Source organism: Sorex fumeus, unplaced genomic scaffold, assembly GCF_029834395.1.
Source record: "Sorex fumeus unplaced genomic scaffold, SorFum_2.1 ptg000240l, whole genome shotgun sequence".
Taxonomy (NCBI): Eukaryota; Metazoa; Chordata; class Mammalia; order Eulipotyphla; family Soricidae; genus Sorex; species Sorex fumeus.
The window spans coordinates 1906843-1925372 of record NW_026606297.1 but is presented as its reverse complement, the minus strand read 5'-3'; the positions used below and the strand labels follow the sequence as shown (position 1 = coordinate 1925372).

At 50.9% G+C, this 18530-nt stretch overlaps 1 protein-coding gene across 1 annotated transcript in view; it reads left to right on the top strand.

The window, feature by feature from the left end:
- The window catches only part of MYO10 (myosin X), a 244990-nt gene that overhangs the window by 89558 nt on the left and 136902 nt on the right, over nucleotides 1-18530 (top strand). Inside the window, exon 3 of the mRNA XM_056108957.1 lies at nucleotides 16169-16327. Within this exon, the coding sequence (XP_055964932.1) occupies nucleotides 16169-16327 (159 nt within the window). The remainder of the gene's footprint in view (nucleotides 1-16168; nucleotides 16328-18530) is intronic.

Below are 18530 nucleotides of genomic sequence, written 5' to 3'. Positions count from 1 at the left end.
TCTGGGATACGGTCTTCTCGTGGTGGTTGGGTTTGGATTTACTGCCAAGCCATTGAACCACTCCCCAAAGAGCGTGAGAACAGATGACTGGATAAAGAAACTATGGTACAGCTACACAATGGAAAACTCTGCAGCTGTTAGGAAGAGCGGAGTCATGAAATTAGCTTATACCTGGATTGACATGGTGGGAGGATCATGTTGAGTGGTATGAGTCAGAAGGAGAGGGACAGGTACAGAATGACTACATTCATTTGTGGGATATATTACACACACACACACACACACACACACACACACACGGTATGAGACTAATATCCAAGGTGAGCGTAAACGGGCCAGGAGGATAGGTCGATGGTTAGAAGCTTGCCACGAGAGTTTGAGGGGGTTGAAGAACACAGGAAAAGACATATACCTGATAGCATTTCATTATCTGTATTGCAAACCATATGGCCCAAAAGGAGAGGCGGGGAGTTGGGGGGAAGAAAGAGAGGGAGAGAAGCCATGGAAGCAGGAGGGTGGGAGGAAAACTGAGGCATTGGTGCTGGTAAAGTACACTGGAGGGGGCTGGAGCGATAGCACAGTGGGGAGGGCGTTTGCCTTGCTCCTGGCCGACCCAGGTTCCATCCCAGCATCCCTTATGGTCCCCCAAGCACCATCAGGACTAATTACAGAGTACATGAACCAGAAATAAACCCTGAGCATCTCTGGGTGTGACCCCAAAAGCAAAAAAAAAAAAAAAGAAAGAAAGAAAGAAAAAAAAGAAAAAAAGTGAAGGCATGGGTGTTGGGTGTTGGAATATTATATGACTAAAATCCAATCATGAACAGCACTGTAAATGTTCAATAACAGTCTGTCACTGTTATTTAATTTTTATTTATTTATTTTTTGCTTTTCTTGGGCCACACTCGGCGATCCTCAGGGGTTACTCCTGACTTTGCCCTCAGGAATCACTCCTGGCAGTGCTCGGGGGACCATATGGGATGCTGGGAATTGAACTCGGGTCGGCTGTGTGCAAGGTCAACGCCCTACCCGCTGTGCTATTGCTCCAGCCCCTATTCAATTTTTAAAAATGGAAAAATATTAGAAATCAATCAGTAGCTCCCCAATTCGCCTATATTTTTCTTCTTTAATGTACCTGAAGTGTCCTGTGCTGTGTAATGGTGGCCTGCAAGTCCTGACTTCTTCTCCTACCCTTGAGCTCCACTGGTTCGTACCCTACGGAACAGTGTTTCTCAGTCTTTATTATTATTATTTTTTTTATTTGTGGTCCTCTTTGGACTTTGATTCCTTCCTGAACCCCCTCCCCATTCTACCAGTTTGCCCCATCCACTCGGGCCATGCCCCTCCCAGGAGATTTTCGCCTGTGGCCCCGTGGGATATCTAGGGAAGCCCCCAGGACCCCCTGGCTGAGAAATAGCTAACTGGCCTACATTCTGGTCCACAGTCCAAGTTCTCTGGTTTTCCTTTCCCACCCAGCCATACTGGGTACAGAAATAGAGCCACCGGGAGAGTCATGATAGTTCTTTAGCGTTTGTTGACTGTGCTGCCTGGCCAAGCGCTGGGTGAGGCTGAGTTCATTGTCCTGTGAGCCTCCTGCCCCAATTAGATCTCCATTATCGTCTCAGGCACACGGAAGAGCTGGAGGGGAGGGGGTGTGTCCCAGCGTACAGCGCCCCCCACCCCATCCCACAGCCCACCTCATCACTTAATTCCCTGCGCTGCTTGGGTGGTCTGGAGCCCCTGAGTGCGTTTCACACGGCTCCCGGCGCACTGGCTCTCGACATCCTTCTGTTTGCGGGAGGATGTGGCGTTTGTGAAAAGCCCCCCAGACGGCACTGCTGCTTCTCCACACCCTCACCGCTACTCCTTTCCCTAGAGCGTGTTCTCTCAAAAAGGGATGCGCCCTCACTTGTGGAATATAAAATAGCATAACATGAAACTGACAGCCAAGGACAGTGGACATCGGGGCCAGGAAGATTTCCCCATAGTTGGAAGCCTGCCTCATGATCCGGGGGAGAAGGCGGCTGGGGTAGAGAAGGGATCACTGACTTAGTGTCAGTGATGGTTGGAGGGAAACCGTTCAGGATGGGAGATGTGTGCTGACAGTAGATAAAGGACCAAACGTGATAGCCTCTCGGTACCTGTATTGCAAACCACAATGTCCCAAAGTAGAGAGAGAGTACGGGGGAAATTGTCTGCCACAGAGGCAGGGGGAGGGCTGGGAAGGGTGGGGGGATACTGGGACATTGGTGGTGGGAAATGGGCACTGGCGGAGGGATGGGATTCGATCATTGTATGACTGACACTCAAGCAGGAAAGCTTTGTAACTGTATCTCATGGTAATTCTACTTATCACGTTGTACTGATTCACTGTGAGGTACAGTAACAAAGCTTTTATGTTTGAGCTTGGATCATACAATCATCAAACACCCATCCCTTCACCAGCGCACACTCTCCACCACCAAAGTCCCCAGCATGCCCTCCTCCAACCCCCCACCCCCACCCACTCCTCACCTACCCCTGCCTGTGTGGCAGACAATTTGCCCAATACTCTGTCTCTACTTTGGTTACCTTTGATACTTGTGTCTGGTCCCACCACGACTCATACTTGCCGCAAATGCAACGCTGGACAATGTGTTTTAGATTGCTTGTTATGGCTACAATATAATGTGCGGCCATAAGACTGGGCGCACACTCTAGGAATTCTAAAATTTTAATGATTATGGTCTGGAGAGATCACTGCAGCAAGTTGCTCGGGTCCGAGATCCGTTTGTGTGTCTCTGGATCATGGCCGTGTGGGAGCTTAAGTAGACAGTGCCATGTGTGGGTGTATTCTGAGTCCCATTGGGGCAGGGGAAGGAAAATGGTGATTCAATTTAAAAAAAGTGGGGGAGCGGAGAGTGAACTCCAAGCAGGAGTGTTTGCAGGGGGACCCACCAGCATCCTCCGCCTGAAGAGTTGGCTGCACAGTTCTGGAAGCAGTTTCCCCATCTCTGCCTCCGCGCTGTACCCTAGAGCTTTGGGGGGTGGGATGGAGCACTGTTCTCTCACCTGCCTGCCCCCGCCAGCCCCAGAGGGCAGGAGTCTGGAGCAGACCCAGAGGGCAGGTGCCCGGCCTTAGAAACGCCTGGTGGGAAAAGGAGAGAGAGAACACAGGGGATTGCCCTGCCACGGAGGCAGGGGGGGATGGGGGATGGAGGTGGGGGGGATATTATCCATGGTGGTGGAAAATGGGCACTGGTGGAGGGATGGGTATCTGATCATTGTATAATCGAAACCCAAGCACAAAAAATTGTAAATCTACAACTGTAAAAAAAAAAAAAGAAACAAACAAAAAAAATTAAAAAAAAAATTTAGTAGCACTCGGATGGGGGAGATGGGGGGGTGGGAGGGATACTGGGATCCGTGGTGGTGGGAAATGGGTACTGGTGGAGGGATGGGTACTTGATCATTGTATAATTGAAACCCAAGCACAAAAATGTGTCAGTCTGCAACTGTACCTCATGATGTCTCACTATTAAAAAAAAATTTTTAATAAAAAAAAAATCTAAAAAAAAAAAAAAGAAACGCCTGGTGGGGTCTGGTTCTCAAAGAAAATTCTATGAAGTTCACTGGGTGACTTTTTAGGCCTCCTGTCCGGCTTATTAGTTGTCTCCTAAGAGGTTAAGGCGAAGCTCTGACCCGGAGAGCTAGCACCCAGCAATGCTTTGGGGGCGGCCGGGTGGTCTCAGCTATCACAGCCTGGACCTGGCACCCATTGGCCTGCTCTCTCTCCCCGCCCCCTCAATCACTTCTCCTAATGGAAGCCTCCATGGCTGACAGATAAGGAAACTCAAATCTTTTCTTTCTACTTTTGGTTTTGGGGTTACACCTGGCTGTGCTCAGAGATTCTCCTGGCTGTGCTTGGATACCCTATGTGGTGCCAGGGATCGAACCCAGGTCAGGCTTTGTGCAGGGCAAGCACCCCACCCACTGCACTCTCTCGTTGGGCTCTTCAAAAAAATTTATATATATATATGTATAGATATGACTGTAAAAATAACGTTGACTAAGTCTTTTTTATTTTTATTTTTTGCTTTTTGGATCACACCTGGTGATGCTCAGGGGTTAATCCTTGCTCATGCACTCAGAAATTACTCCTGATGGTGCTCAGGGGACAATATGGGATGCCAGGGATTAAACCCAGGTTGGTTGCATGCAAGGAAAACGCCCTCTCCACCGTGCCATCACTCTGGCCCTCTAAGTCATTTTTTGATGCTAGTCCTAAGGAGCCCGGCTGTCATGGGCTGGGTTGGCTTTTCCCCATCTGTGCTGAGACAGAGGTGAAGGGACATCCGCAGACAGACACTCTGGTTTAGGCCATTGGAACTTGGCGTGCGTGAAACCTGGGCTGTTAACAGCTTTGTAAGCCACAGTGCTGCAAAGAAAAAAAAAATGTTTTCATTAAATGACAAAAGAGTTGAACCAGGGTCCTTTGTGGCCTTTTTTTTTTTTTTGGACAAGAACCCTTCATTTTAGACAGATGTTTGTCTTCTTGAACAGAAAAAGCAGCAATCTATTCCTTGTTGATTCTCCTGAGAGGAAAGCAAACTCTCTTTGATCCTCCTGCTTCACTCTTCGCCCACGTGCTAGGGAAAACCCCGAGTGCCCAACTATTAACTTTTCTTATGAAAAATGATTTTTTACTTTTTTTTTCTTTTTTGGTCATACCTGGCGATGCTCAGGGGTTACTTGTGGTTCTTGCACTCAGGAATTACTCCTGGCAGTGCTCGGAGGACCATATGGGATGCTGGGAATCGAACTCGGTTGGCCAAGTGCAAGGCAAACGCACTACCCGCTGTGCTATCTCTCCAGCCCCAGAAAAATGTTTTTTAAAAAGAAATCTTTGTCTTCCTTTGTCACTAAACGTTTTACAGTCTTTTCTCTCGTTAGCCTTCTATCCTTCTATCCCTTCGGAATCCTTTCAATCTTTCCAAGTGCATCTATCTGATGTTTCTAGAGATTTCCTTGGTGGGATGGCACCGGATCAGGAAGGTGGACACTCCCAATGCCGCATTCCAAGCCACCATCTTCCTGGCACCTCCTGGACAGTGTTTCTCCTTGTCCTGGTGCCAGGCCCACCTCTTGCCCCCCTAGCAGATACCTTGCCAAACTTTCTGCCAGAAGTGAGTTTTGGTTTCTGCCTGGAATCTGGAATCATTCCGAATCTATTTTTGTTCCCTGGACTCATAAGTAGTGTGCACGTTATCTCGTAATTCTTGGTGGACGCTCAGAAATTGGTGAGTGGCAGGGAGAGAAACACGGCTCTTCACGGGAGGATTCAGAAAGTTGATTTTTCACTTTTTTTTCTTTTTTTTTTTTTAAATTGAATCACTGTGAGATCGTTACAAAACTTTCATGTTTGAGTTTTAGTCATAAAGTGATGAAACACCCATCCCTCCACCAGTGCACATTACCCTAAACCAATGTCCCAGTATACCCCCCCCCCCCACTTCCCAACCCTCCCCCTGCCTCTGTGGCAGACAATTTCCCCCATACTCTCTCTCTCCTTTTGGGCATTGTGGTTTGCAATACAGATACTGAGAGGCTATCACGTTTGGTCCTTTATCGACTTTCAGCACACATCTCCCATCCTGAACGGTTTCCCTCCAACCATCACTGACACTAAGTCAGTGATCCCTTCTCTACCCCAGCTGCCTTCTCCCCCAGATCATGAGGCAGGCTTCCAACTATGGGGAAATCTTCCTGGCTCTTGGATTTTTCACATTGTTTAAAGCCCTGAGATATGTGTCTGTTGGCTCACAGATGCTGCCTCCCGCTGCCTCCCTCTGCAGTTGGCACCGTCTTGCAGCCGCGGCTCACACACGTGGCCACACTCTGTGGGGGACGTACCCTAGTGGGGACACCAGGCATCAGACCCGAGTGCTGGAACCATCTGCAGCCATAGGGGTTTGCTGCGGAGGTCAGACTCAGAGCCTCATGGGTGCCAGGCAGGCACTTGGGCACCTAGTCACGTCCCGAGGTGTCCCCCTCAAATACACCTTTTTCGTTTTAAGGAGCAAACAAGCTGTTCTAGCTTGCTTGTCACTGTTATTCTGACTGAGAGCAGGATGGGGGGGCCGGTTCTCTAGCTTCTTCGTTCCTTAATGAATTCAACCTTTAAAAAATGAGCAGAAGGGCTGGAGGGATCGCACAGCGGGCGATAGGGCGTTTGCCTTGCACTTGACCGACCCGAGTTCGATTCCCAGCATCCCATATGGTCCCCCAAGCTCTGCCAGGAGTAAATCTTAGTGCAGAGCCAGGAGTAACCCCTGTCCATTGCTGGGTGTGACTCAAAAAGCAAAATTAATTAATTAAAAATGAGCAGCGGGATTTCTTCTCCGAAGGGACCCCGGGACGGTGACAAGCCCATTGATGTGTCTGGGGTGGCTGCCAGCTCTCGGGAGAGCCTCATTCCTCTGCCCGGCCTCTTCCCTTTTCTCTGTTCCGTACCCAATATCTGTGCTCTAACCCTGCCTCAGTGTGACTCTCTGGAAAGAAGAAAATCACATCATTTATAAAATGATCATGTTCTTTTTTTTTTTTTTTTTTTTGCTTTTTTGGGTGATTCCCAGTGATGCTCACGGGTTACACCTGACTCCTGGCTCTACACTCAGGAATCACTCCTGGCAGTGCTCGGGGGGACCCTATGGGATGCTGGGAATTGAACCCGTGTCAGCTGCGTGCAAGGCAAACACCCTATCCACTGTACTCCAGACACAAGATCATGTTCTTAGGGTACCAAATCTCTGTCCACTTTGGGCTGAAAAGCAAGAGCCTGTTGCCATGTGCTCCTCTTTAGAAGCATCTAGTTTTGCTTTTGATTCGACTCCAAGCAGAACTTCTTAGGAGGTTTGGCGTGTGGGGACCCCACTGCCCTCTCTAGAGGCAGCAGCAGAGGTGGAGGGTGGTTGGGGTGGACTGGGCCCTTTCCTCCTCAGCCCCTGGCACAGAGAGAGCATTAGCGAGCTGGCGCTCACAGCCCAGTCTGGGAAGCGCCTTCCACCTCGCGGCCCGTTTGAGCCCATCAGGAGGCAGAAGTCTTAGCCTCTGTCTTTGATCAAACTTTAATTCATGAACTAATGAGCCGGTAAATGGAGGACAATTCACAGAGACAAGTCCCCAGAAAGGAGGCAGTGAGAGGCCTGGGGAAACTGGCACACAGCCAAACTAGACTGGTGCCACGGGATTAAATAGAAGTGTGGTGGCAGATAGCTTCTCAAGATACTTGCGGGTCAAGATCCTCATAAAGGCAAGCGCCAAGTGTGGCTCCTTGTCTTCCCCGCCCAGCGGAACTCTCTCTGTTTTCTCCTTCTCAGTCCCCTTGCTGGGAAAATCTCCAATATTGGAATGCTGCCCTGTGCTAATGACTGTCACTTTTTTTTTTTTTTTTGCTTTTTGGGTCACACCCAGCGATGCACAGGGGTTGCTTCTGGCTCTGCACTCAGAAATTACCCCCGGTGGTGCTCAGGGAGCCATATGGGATGCTGGGATTCGAAACCGGGTCGGCCGCCTGCAAGGCAAACACCCTACCCGCCGTGCTATCGCCCCAGCCCCCTGTCACTTCTAATTTTGATGTTTTCTTCTGTTTGCTCAGTTGTTGATAAATTAGCTAGTCTTGTTTTTGTTTTGGGTTCACACCCAGGGATGTTCAGGGTTACTCCTGGCTCTGTGCTCAGGAATTAGTCCTGGTGGGCTAGTGGAACACTTAGAAAGCCGGGGATCTACTCAGCGCAAGGCAGATTCCATTGTGTTATTACTCTGGCTCAAGTTAGCTGTTCTCATAACACTTTTTTTCTTTTTCATGATGGGGGAGGTGGGGAGAATTCTTTTTTTCATGGGTCAGGGGAATGACGTGTCTCCTGCCTTGTCCCTGAGCTATATATAGGTGGCATGGTTCTAGGAGAAATGCAGACAGCTGGGGTTGGAGCGAGTAGGACATTTGTCTTGCACGCAGCTGACCTGGGTTCGATCCCCGGCATCCCATAGGGTCCTCCCAGTATTGCCAGGAGTGATTCCTGAGTGCAGAGCCAGGACTAACCCCTAAGCATCGCTGGGTGTGACCCAAAAAGCAAAAAAGAAAAAAGAAAATAACCGCAGGACTGGAGCGATAGCTCAGCGGGGAGGGCGTTTGCCTTGCACACAGCCAACCCGGGTTCAATTCCCAGCATCCCATATGGTCCTCTGAGCACTGCCAGGAGTAATTCCTGAGTGCATGAGCCAGGAGTAAACCCTGTGTATTGCCGGGTATGACCCAAAAAGAAAAAGAAAAACAAACAAAAAAAAACCCAGGTAGCCAGTGATCAGCCTCTCTTGGTCACATTATGGTCGTTCTTCTGCTCTGCCTCTCCTAACTCACCCTCTTTTTTTTCTGAAGGCCACTCACCGCCTTGGTATTTGTTGAGTCTGGATAGCAGGCCAAGATCAGGCGCTGGAGCAGAAAGGCAGATCTCCTGTATTTGGAACTGCGGCCCAGCCCCACCAGAAGGAGGTGCTGGGTTAGTCACAACCAGCATCACCAATGACAGAGAGGGCCCACTGCGAGCTTAAGACACGAGTGCTCTATGCGCAGGCACAGTCGTTTCTGCCTGGGGGTTGCGGTGAAAAGAGTCGAAAGACAGAGCAGGGAAGATGGTTTGAAACCAGGTAAGAGGAGAATAGACGGGCCACGCCACTCCCAGCTCCCAGGAAGAACGGAGCTCAAATCCCAGTAAGGAGGCTGGTGGGCTGCCTTCAGACTTGACTCGCCAAGAGAGTTTTCAAGGAGGGGTGTGGTCGGCCCTTCATAACCCAGATGTGGTTCCGCAAAGGTGCCTAAGCCCTGGGCCAGGCCAGGCAGGTGCAGAAATAATCGCGGACCATTTAGTCTGACCGGAAATGGTAAGACCCTGCGTCTTGCCATCGTTGCCGTCAAGCTGGTGGGGTCGAATAGGAAATGATCTATTGGGCAGGTGAGATAGCACGGCAGGGAAGGCGCTGGCCCTGCGCTCGGCTGACCTGGCTTCCATCCTTGGTACCCTAGATGGCCACTCGAGCACCACCAGGAGTGATCCCTGAGTACAGAGCCGGGAATGAGCCCTGAGCACTTCCGGGTGTGGTCCACACCGGAAGGAAGAGAGGGAGGGAGAGAGGCAGGGAGGGTCGAGAACCGGATGATGTGCTGTTCTCGGGCTGACCTTTAACTGCCGCCCAGAGTTTGTGGTTGCTCCCAAGGATTTGTCTGTCTCTAGTTTCGTGTCTCCCCGCTGATGGACTCTCATTCTCTGGAGAATCTACTGCCCCCAGGACGTCGGGTGAGTGGGCCTGGACCACATCTGTGGGCCGAAGTCTCTCAACCTTGGCCCTTGATATTTTTGACGTTCTGGAAAATTCTTTGCTGTAATGTAGCAGCGTCCTTGGCATTTACTGATTGGATGCCAGAAGCATTTTCCCTCCCCCTCTGCCCCATGTGGTCACCATGAAAGGTCCTTCTCTACTGTTCCGTGTGTTCCCGGGGGCAAGCTTGAGGCCTGTTCTAGAAGTTTCAGACTAACATGAGGTGAAATTGCCCAGGCCGAACATACCCTCTCTCCACTCTGTCCATGAAGAGGACCTAACGGAATTTTTCTGTGTTTGTTGGGGGATAAGCTCCCCTACAGTGCTCTGGAGCCAGGGGGCCCACACCAGAGATCCTCAGTGGCACTGCAGGCCTGACAGTGATGCAAGACTAGGAGGGATGGTTACCAGGGATGCTCCCGGAGGTGCTTAGGGGTCCATGCAGTGCCTGATATCAGCCCCCACTGCCTGTGCTTCAGCTCTTGGAACTGTCTCCCCATTGCACACAAGAGCATTTTCCCCTTAGAAACAACTGGGAGCTGGGGGGTCCCCGGTCGTGCTGGGGGCCACGGGGGCTGGGCACTCGGCTGATGCAGTATTTGGACACTGATGTTGCTGGGGGCTGGACTTGGCCAGACTCAAGCATGCAAGGAGGGCACGCTGCCCCTTTGAACTTCCTCCCTGGCCCTGTTTACTTTTTCTTTCCAGCTGGGGGGAGGCAAAGACAGGTTCTGAGATAAGGACTTCCGAATGACCACCACGAGAAATCTAAATGCACCACAGGTCATATTCCTCCAGAAGCCTGCATTAGCGTGACGGGGGCCGCCTTTGGACATACGTGTCAAGAGCACATGTGCTAAGTTAGGAGCAAAAGGGGCTGCTAAGTGGCCATCTCTTGCTGGTCTAATTGGCTCCTGGCCTTTTCCTTTTCACCCAAAGTGGTCCCAGGGTTGAGCCTTGTCCAAGTTGTTTTTCCAGGAGTGTTGATGGGGTGCCTTTGTTTGCCCCGGTGCTTAATCCAGTCCATCTTGTGACCAGCGGCTTGTGCTTCTATCACAGGAGCTGTTTGTTCTCAGGCCCCGTTTTCTCTAAATTGATTTCCTGTCTATTAATCTTAATCCACATGTTGCTCTGTTTCTCAGCGTTACCGCCTTTCTCTGGGTCTGTGCCCCACGGAGGGGCTGTTTATTGAGTTCCGATTTCGTAACTGCATCTTGTTCCTGTATTTTAACTGTTACTTGTTCCTTAAAAAAAATGCCTGTCAGAATTTCTTTCTTTGAACCCAAGTTTTCTCTGATTCCCAACACACACAGAGAGAGAGAGAGAGAGAGAGAGAGAGAGAGAGAGAGAGAGAGAGAGAGAAACCCCAAAACCAAACAAACAAACGCAACCTAGAATTTTCTTTTCTGCTGTTTGGAAACAGTCTTGCACAACTAAAGTCCTGATTCTTGGTGCCAGAAGAATGAGGGCCTGGGAAGGGTTTGATGTCGGGAGCATGGCTGGTGTGTAATAGGACCTGGACTTTGTCCCTAGCACTCCAGAAATGCGACTGCTGATATTTCCAGGGAAACTTCCTTTAAAAAGTCTAAAACAAGAGCGCATGGTCTTATTGGTCACTAAACTTAATTTCGGAAGCCTGACAGAACCCGCTGCAGAGGGGCAGTGGACATTTGGACTCTCAGAGCCAGCGAGTCCCCTCCCTGGCATTCTTAGCGTTTGCCCACTCAGCAAGGCTGTCCCCAGGAAGCCGAGAGGAAGGACCCGCTCTTCTACCTCCTCCCCTTACCCCGTCTGGGTCTTCCTGGTACTCATCACTCCCATGGTGCTCTTTTAAAAACATGTTTTGTTCTTCTCCCTTGGTGGAATGAAACCCGTTTTGCCAGTGTCTGGAACTGGCAAAGTGAATCTTGGCTTGAATGAACAGATTTTCTTTGTTTCTGACGTTTCGGTTCACACCCGGAGCTGCTTAGGGGTGACTCCTGGCTCTGTTCTCAGGAATTACTCCTGGCAGTGCTCGGGGGACCATATGGGATGCTGGGGATTGAAGCCAAGTCAGTTGTGTGCAAAAACAAGTGCTCTATCTCCTGTACTATGGCTCCGACCCCACTGAGGATAACTTTTTTTTTTTTAAGTTTGGGCCACATCCAGTGATGCTCGGGGGTTATTCCTGGCTCATGCACTCAGGAATTACTCCTAGCAGTGCTCAGGGGACCATATGGGTTGCTGGGCATGGAACCCGGGTCGGCCCTGCGCAAGGCCAGCATCCTACTTGTGAACAGACTTTCTTCACAAATGTATGAAAGCTGCTTCAGCCACTTGGATGTGTTGTGTCGCTACCCTGAGGTTTCCATAAACATGACCCCTCTCTAGGAATGAGTGGACCTCCTCACTCCTCTGCAATTCCACTTTGATTTCACTGCTTCTGGCCACTGTGAATTGGTGCAGAGGGGCAGAGCGGGGTACCCGGAGAGATGGTTCAGGGGTTTAGAATCACCTTGAGTGCCGCCGGCTCTGATCCTGTCTATAGCGGTATAGCCCGGCCCCACCACGGCTGGCCCTGAGCATCCCCGCTGTGGCCTGGCTCCCCCCACACCCCCAGAAAGAACAAGGCCATTGCATTTTATCTTTGTCCTTTATAACCTCTTGATTGTTCTTATGACTGTTATCTGCATTGTGATTCTGTCTCCTTGCGGTCATGCGGAACCTGGTTCTCTGGATTTTCCCTAGTGAAATGGGCTGGTTTTACACCCGTGTACCCCGGAAAACATCGGAGAGATGGGACGTGGGAAGGTGGGGAACTTGGATTACTGCTCAGAGCTCTTCTCGCTGAGACTAGAATCCATCTGTCTGTGGATTCATGCACTATCTCTCCACCCTTGGGACACATAGAATCTCCATCTGAGTCACGGCCTTGTGATTTTTTTAAAATTAATTAATTAATTAATTGATTTGCTTTTTGGGTCACACCCGGCGATGCACAGGGGTTACTCCTGGCTCTGCACTCAGGAATTACTCCTGGCAGTGCTTGGGGGACCATATGGGATGCTGGGAATCGAACCCGGGTTGGCTGCGTGCAAGGCAAACGCCCTACCCGCTGTGCTGTCGCTCCAGCCCCAGGGCCTTGTGATTTTAGTCTGTCTTTGTGCATATGTATATATGTGTGTAGGTGTCTGTTCACATGTACCGTACACATTAATGTCTCTATTCCCGTGTGTCTAGGTGATGTGGAATATCATTGTCTATGTGTATATGTATATGTGTTGTCGTTGTGTATTTACAAATACCATATGTGTCCTTACATGGTACGCACATGTGTGTCTGTCTGTTTACATAGAACTTGGTTCGTGTGTGTCCGCTCTGTGTTCATCCTGTATGTACCATATTAGGGTCCCAATGCTTAGGGTGTAGGCTTCTTCTGAACAACATGTACAAAGACAGATGTGTTTTAGCTTGCGTCGGGCCTTGCCCAATGGGAGAGAAAGGTCAGCTGCTGGCACCGGGAAGGATTCGCCACTGGTCTGCAGGATGGTGGGAGAAGCTCCTCCTGGTATTGGACTGCCTCCTCTCCTGGGGAGCTTGTGGCCACCAGCCAGCCCGTCTCGTGGCAGGAGCTTGGACCCATCCGGCTTGGGGAGACCCTCCCGTATGGGTGGATGTGCTGGGAGCAGCGGGCACAGGAGCCGGGTGCTCACCTGGCCACTTCTTTGCCCAGATGTCCCCCAGGGCAGACAGGTGTGCTGTCCACCGTGCCCTGAACCTTTTTGACATAAACCAGCCAAGTGGGGGTGGGAGTGGGAGCCCTGCGGGTAAGGCCCTCGCTTTGCACGGGACTGACCCGGGTTCATTCCCTGGAACCCATATGGTCCCCCAATACCGCAGGAATCATTCCTGAGCACTGAGCCAGGAGTAATTTCTGTAAGCACTGCTGGGTGTGGCCCCAAAACCAGGAAGCAAAAGATTGAGGCCGGGGGGCTGGAGCGATAGATAGCATAGCGGGAAGGGCATTTGCCTTGCACACAGTTGACCCGGGTTCGATTGCCAGCATCCCGTAGGGTCCCCCAAGCACCGTCAAGGGTAATTCCTGAGTGCAGAGCCAGGAGTAACCCCTGAGCATCGCTGGGTGTGACCTAAAAATATATATATATGGTCCCCAGACGTCAATAGTGGGTCTAGGACACCTGCCCAGTGGTCATTCGCGTTCCGTGGCCAGCTCAGGAGGGACTGAAAGACAGTCCCTGCTGCTTTCACTTCTGGAACTTTCCACGTTGCTTCCAAGCAGTTTTTTCTGGGAGCCTAAACCTGCTTCTTAACTCTCTTCCCGTGGGCTGTCCGACATGCTCGCACATTCTGTGCATGATTCTCGAATGCCCTGTTGTCCGGGTGTGCCACACACCGCCCGCCCCGGGCCTGCCTCCCCCCATGGGTGCTGGCGTGGCGGGAGGCACAGTTGGGGGCGTGGCGGGCCCTCTGAGAGATGGGTGGCCTGACCCCGGGCTCCCCGTCTCCCGGGACTGGTTGGAACCAGCCCTGTGGTTCCTGTGGCAGCCACGGCCCTTGCTGAGGCTTTCATTTTTCTCCAGGAAAATCAAACGTGCCCTTTTTCCTGGCTCGTGGACGCCGTTGGATTGGTACTTTGGATTTCCCTGGTGGCTCATTCGCCTTTGCAGTAACTACCATTTGTCGCTGGCGGCCAGTTGCTATTTAAAAATAGACACTCCCCGGGCGCAGAGCCCCGTGACTGTATTCCAGCAAGTCGCCTGGTGTGTCTCTGCACCTCCCAGCCCTTTCAAATATATCTTTTCTCTGGTTGGATTCTGTCCCTTGTTTGATGTCTCACTAGTCGACAGAATGTAGAATTACAAGGGCCAAGGGGCTGGAGCGAGAGAACCGCAGGGAGGGTGTTTGCCTTGCAGGTTGCCAACCCGGGTTTGATCCTCCGCATCCCATAAGGTGCCCCGAGCTCTCCGGCGTGATTCCTGAGTGCTGAGTTAAAGGGTGACCCTGGAGGAAAGGGAGAAAAAAGAACTGTGGGGTCTAACCTCACCCCTGAATATTCCTCTAGAGGGGTCACTGCATCCAGCACCAAGACTCCCCTCTGCCCGTTCCCCCCGCCCATCAGCACTTTTCCACTAAGTCTAGGGGAGTCTGAGGCCATCCTAGAATTGTCGTTCACTTACAGACTGATTTCATGTAGCTTAATTACCTCCTGTCTGTCCTCTACAGTAGGAATTGATCTTTTCTCTTCTTTCAACAACAGCATAGAATTCCATCGCATCTAGAGCCCACCTCCCGTTGTTGTGCAGTGATGTCTTGGGAGGCGTTGAGATAGGCTGCATGTAAGACTTCCAGGGTACCCTCCATTCTTCATGAGACTTATGTGTTGGCTTTTTGGGGGTCTTTGTTTTGGTTTCATATAAAAGAAGGTATATAACGAAGGTCTAAAATGGATCAGTGGAGTCTGAACTGGGTTGCTTTCCCTTCTGCCCGAGCTTGGATGTGCTGGTCCTCCTCTGGTCCCCAGATCGAGCAGGGAGCCGGGACCCAGCCAGGGGTGCCGAGAGCACTGGGTCGATTTTAGAAATACTTGCTGGCCTGAGTCGGCAGCAGTATCGGAGCCAGCCCATGTACGTGCCTCTGCATGTAAGCGGCCTTTGGACTGGTATTTGGAATTTTAAGGAAGACAGACTGTCACACAAACAACCCAACTTTTCAAAAAATCTGAGACAGGATTTGCTTTTACAAAAGTCCCAGGAATGTTACCTATCCTGGCTCAGGGGGGTAGTGACCAAGGGTAGTTCTCAGAAATGTGGAAATGCATTCCGATCTCTGATCACATCGATAGGCTGGTGATGAACTGACATTACACAATGAGGAACCTGATTGTGAAGCTTTGAAATTCCCTGTCTCACCCCAGGTGCAGTGCTGCGTATGTGCTGACACAGAATTCCTTCCTGAAACTTAGCCTGGACTGGCATGCTTCTTACCGTTATTTTTATATATCAGTGCGAGAAACAGAGAAATAATCTGTCGCTTTGTGAATTCTTTGCTGCCCCACGATGGTTATTGCTTGAATTAACGTCTTTTAAAAACATCCAAGCGATAGCACAGCGGGTAGGGCGTTCGCCTTACAAGTGGCCAACATGGCCGACCCGAGTTCGATTCCTCCGCCCCTCTCGGAGAGCCCGGCAAGCTACCGAGAGTATTCGATATGCCAGACACAGTAACAACAAAGTCTCCAATGGAGACGTTACTGGGCCCGCTCGAGCAAATCGACGATCAACGGGAGGGAAGAAGAAGAAGGGGAAAAACATCCAAGAGTGTCAAAACGATTGCATCCTTTAGAATCTGATTAGGTGGTAGGCTAGAGGAGTCACGCCCAGGGGGCTCAGGGCTCATTTCTGGCTCTGCATTCAGGGTTCACTCCTGGTAGGGCTCTGGGGACCATATGGGATGCTGGGGATCAAATGCAGGTTGGCCGCTTGCAAGGTAAGTACTTACCTTGATAGGACTCGTCCTATCTTTCCGGCCTAGGAAATGATAAATTTGGGGCCAGAGCAATAGTACAGCAGGTTGGGTGTTTGCCTTGCATGCAGCGGAGCCTGGTTCCATTTCCCAGCATTGGAGTAATTCCTGAGTGCAGAGCCAGGGTTAACCCCTGAGTATTGTGGGTGTGGCCCCCCCACCCCCTCACCACCACCAAAAAAAATGATCATTCAGGATCATGTGCCGAAACTGTCTCGTGGGTAGAGTAACTTCTATGGGAATGATTTGCTGCTGATCGTCAAACCATTCAAACGCTTTCTTCCCCCTACAGGTTTTCACGTACAAGCAGAGCACAATTACTCATCAGAAGGTGACCGCTATGCACCCCATGAACGAAGAGGGCGTGGACGACATGGCCACGTTGACCGAGCTGCACGGGGGTTCCATCATGCACAACTTACACCAGCGATACAAGAGAAACCAGATCTACGTGAGTCCCGCCCCCCTGTCAATTCTGCCCCCCACCCCGCCACCACCACCCACCCCTTGTGTGCACAGGAACTCTCTGTTTGCTTGCCACGAGTATTTCCTGCCCCTTGACTATCTCTGGGTAAGGAAAACTCTCCTAAGGCTTTCGCCAGCTTGCCAACTTGTTTGAGGAAATCACATGTTTATGCTTATTGCTTTGGATTTAGGCAGTGGGGGGGAGGGGCAGGAATTTATGCCAAGGGTGATGGGGCCCTTCCGGGCTGTGTGTTCTGTTGCTACGTACATTAGGGAAAGAGGTCAGATGCTGTCCTTGGCCCTCCTCTGTGAGGAGCTGGCGGAGGATTTTGCAAACGACTGAGGCTGAGTTCAAGTATTTTCTGTCCGTGTCTCCGTCTTGCTTCTTTAAAGCGTTTTCACCGTTTCCCCGTCCAGGGTGGCATTTGTATTCTGGGGAGCACTTTTTCTTTGTGGAATGCTAATTGGTGTTTTGGGGTTTTGTTTGTTTGTTTGTTTTGCTTTTTGGGTCACACCCAGCAATGCCCAGGACTTACTCCTGGCTCCGCACTCAGGAATTACTCCTAGCGGTGCTTGGGGGACCATATGGGATGCCAGGGGTCCAACCTGGGGCAGCCGCGTGCAATGCAAACGCCCTACCCACTGTGCTATCGTTCCAGCCCCTGGTTGGTGGTTTTGAATGGTGACAGGTCACCCAAAAAAAGCTGGTAGACAGCTGGTAGCATTTCATTTTTTTTCTCTCAACTTTAATAACCCGTGATTTCTACAGTTTTGTAAGCTGGATATGACTGAATTAAACTTAACAGGCACTGCTAATAGAGTCTCTTTCGGGCATTGAAGTCTCGGTAGTGTCTGTAGTACAGTCAGGTGGGTTGGGCTGTCATCGTATCTCTTTTGCACCTGCCTGTTTGTCAGTCTTTATGAACTGGAGCAACCACTTGTGCAGGCTTAGTTTTGTATGTCAAGGTGTTTTCCTTGTGGCTCACACCTGGTAAGGCCCTGAGTGTGGGACTAAGGATACACAGCCAGCAGTACTTCTGGGGGAACTGGAGGAGCTGGGGGCCGAGTGTGGGCTTCCCAAACGCACAGCTGCCTCAAAACAAAAACATTTGCAGGAGAAGGGTTTGAACCACACCTGGCAGCGCTCAGGGCTCACTCCGGGCTCTGTGCCCAGGGCTCACTCACTCTCAGCTCTGTGCTCGGGACTCACTCCCAGGCTCTGTGCTCAGAGCTCACTCCTGGCTCTGTGCTCGGGGCTCATTCCCAGCTCTGTGCTCGGGGATCACTCCTGGCTCTGTGCTCAGGGCTCACTCCCCTCTCTGTGCTTGGAGCTCACTCCCGGCTCTGTGCTCAGGGCTCACTCCCGGCTCTGTGCTCGGGGTTCACTCCCACCTCTGTGCTCGGGGCACTCTCCTGGCATTGGTCAGGGGACCATATGGGATGCCAGAGATGGAACTGGGTTTGACCGCAGCAAAGCAAGTGCTTCCCCCATTTATACTATCTTTTTATCCCTCCAAACAAATCATCATACTGGAAATGCCGTGGCGAATTTTTTTCTGAATTTTGTCCCAGAAATCCATTTTACTTTACCCATGCATTTCTGATCCTGCCTTCATGAGGTTCCTGGAAGCCCCCAGTATTCTTTGGGGGTCTTTGGATCCACCGCTTTATCTAGCATTGAACCAAGAGGGAAGACAAAGATGGGAGAGATTTGTGAGGCTGAAACTTCTTTTCACTCAACTTCAAGGGAAGAAAAAAAAAATGTTTATTCGCCTTCTTTCTGCATTGAGGAAGTGTCATTTTTGCCAGATTGAACTGATGTGTGCCAAATGTTTCCCAACGGCCCCGGCCTCGAGAAATCAGATCATGCTGTCCCCTGACTGGCTGAGCCCGCTTACACCATGGCTTTCCAGTCAAATGGTTTCCGTATGTTCAGCAATAAAGGTAGGACTGGACGCCAGAGGTAACTGCAGAGGTCACTGCTGGCCAGGAAGCAGTCCTGTGTTCAGATCACGCCTGCCTGGAGGAGGCGGTCCACCTCCAAGTTCCAGCGTCTTGTGTCGTCCCCGAGATACCTACAGGCTGCAGGAACCTGCTTTGGGTTCCGAATTTTCATTTTTTTACGGTTTCAAGCCAGGTTACTTCCATCACACTCTTTTAGCTGACCTGGGCTTGTCTTGGTCGGAGAG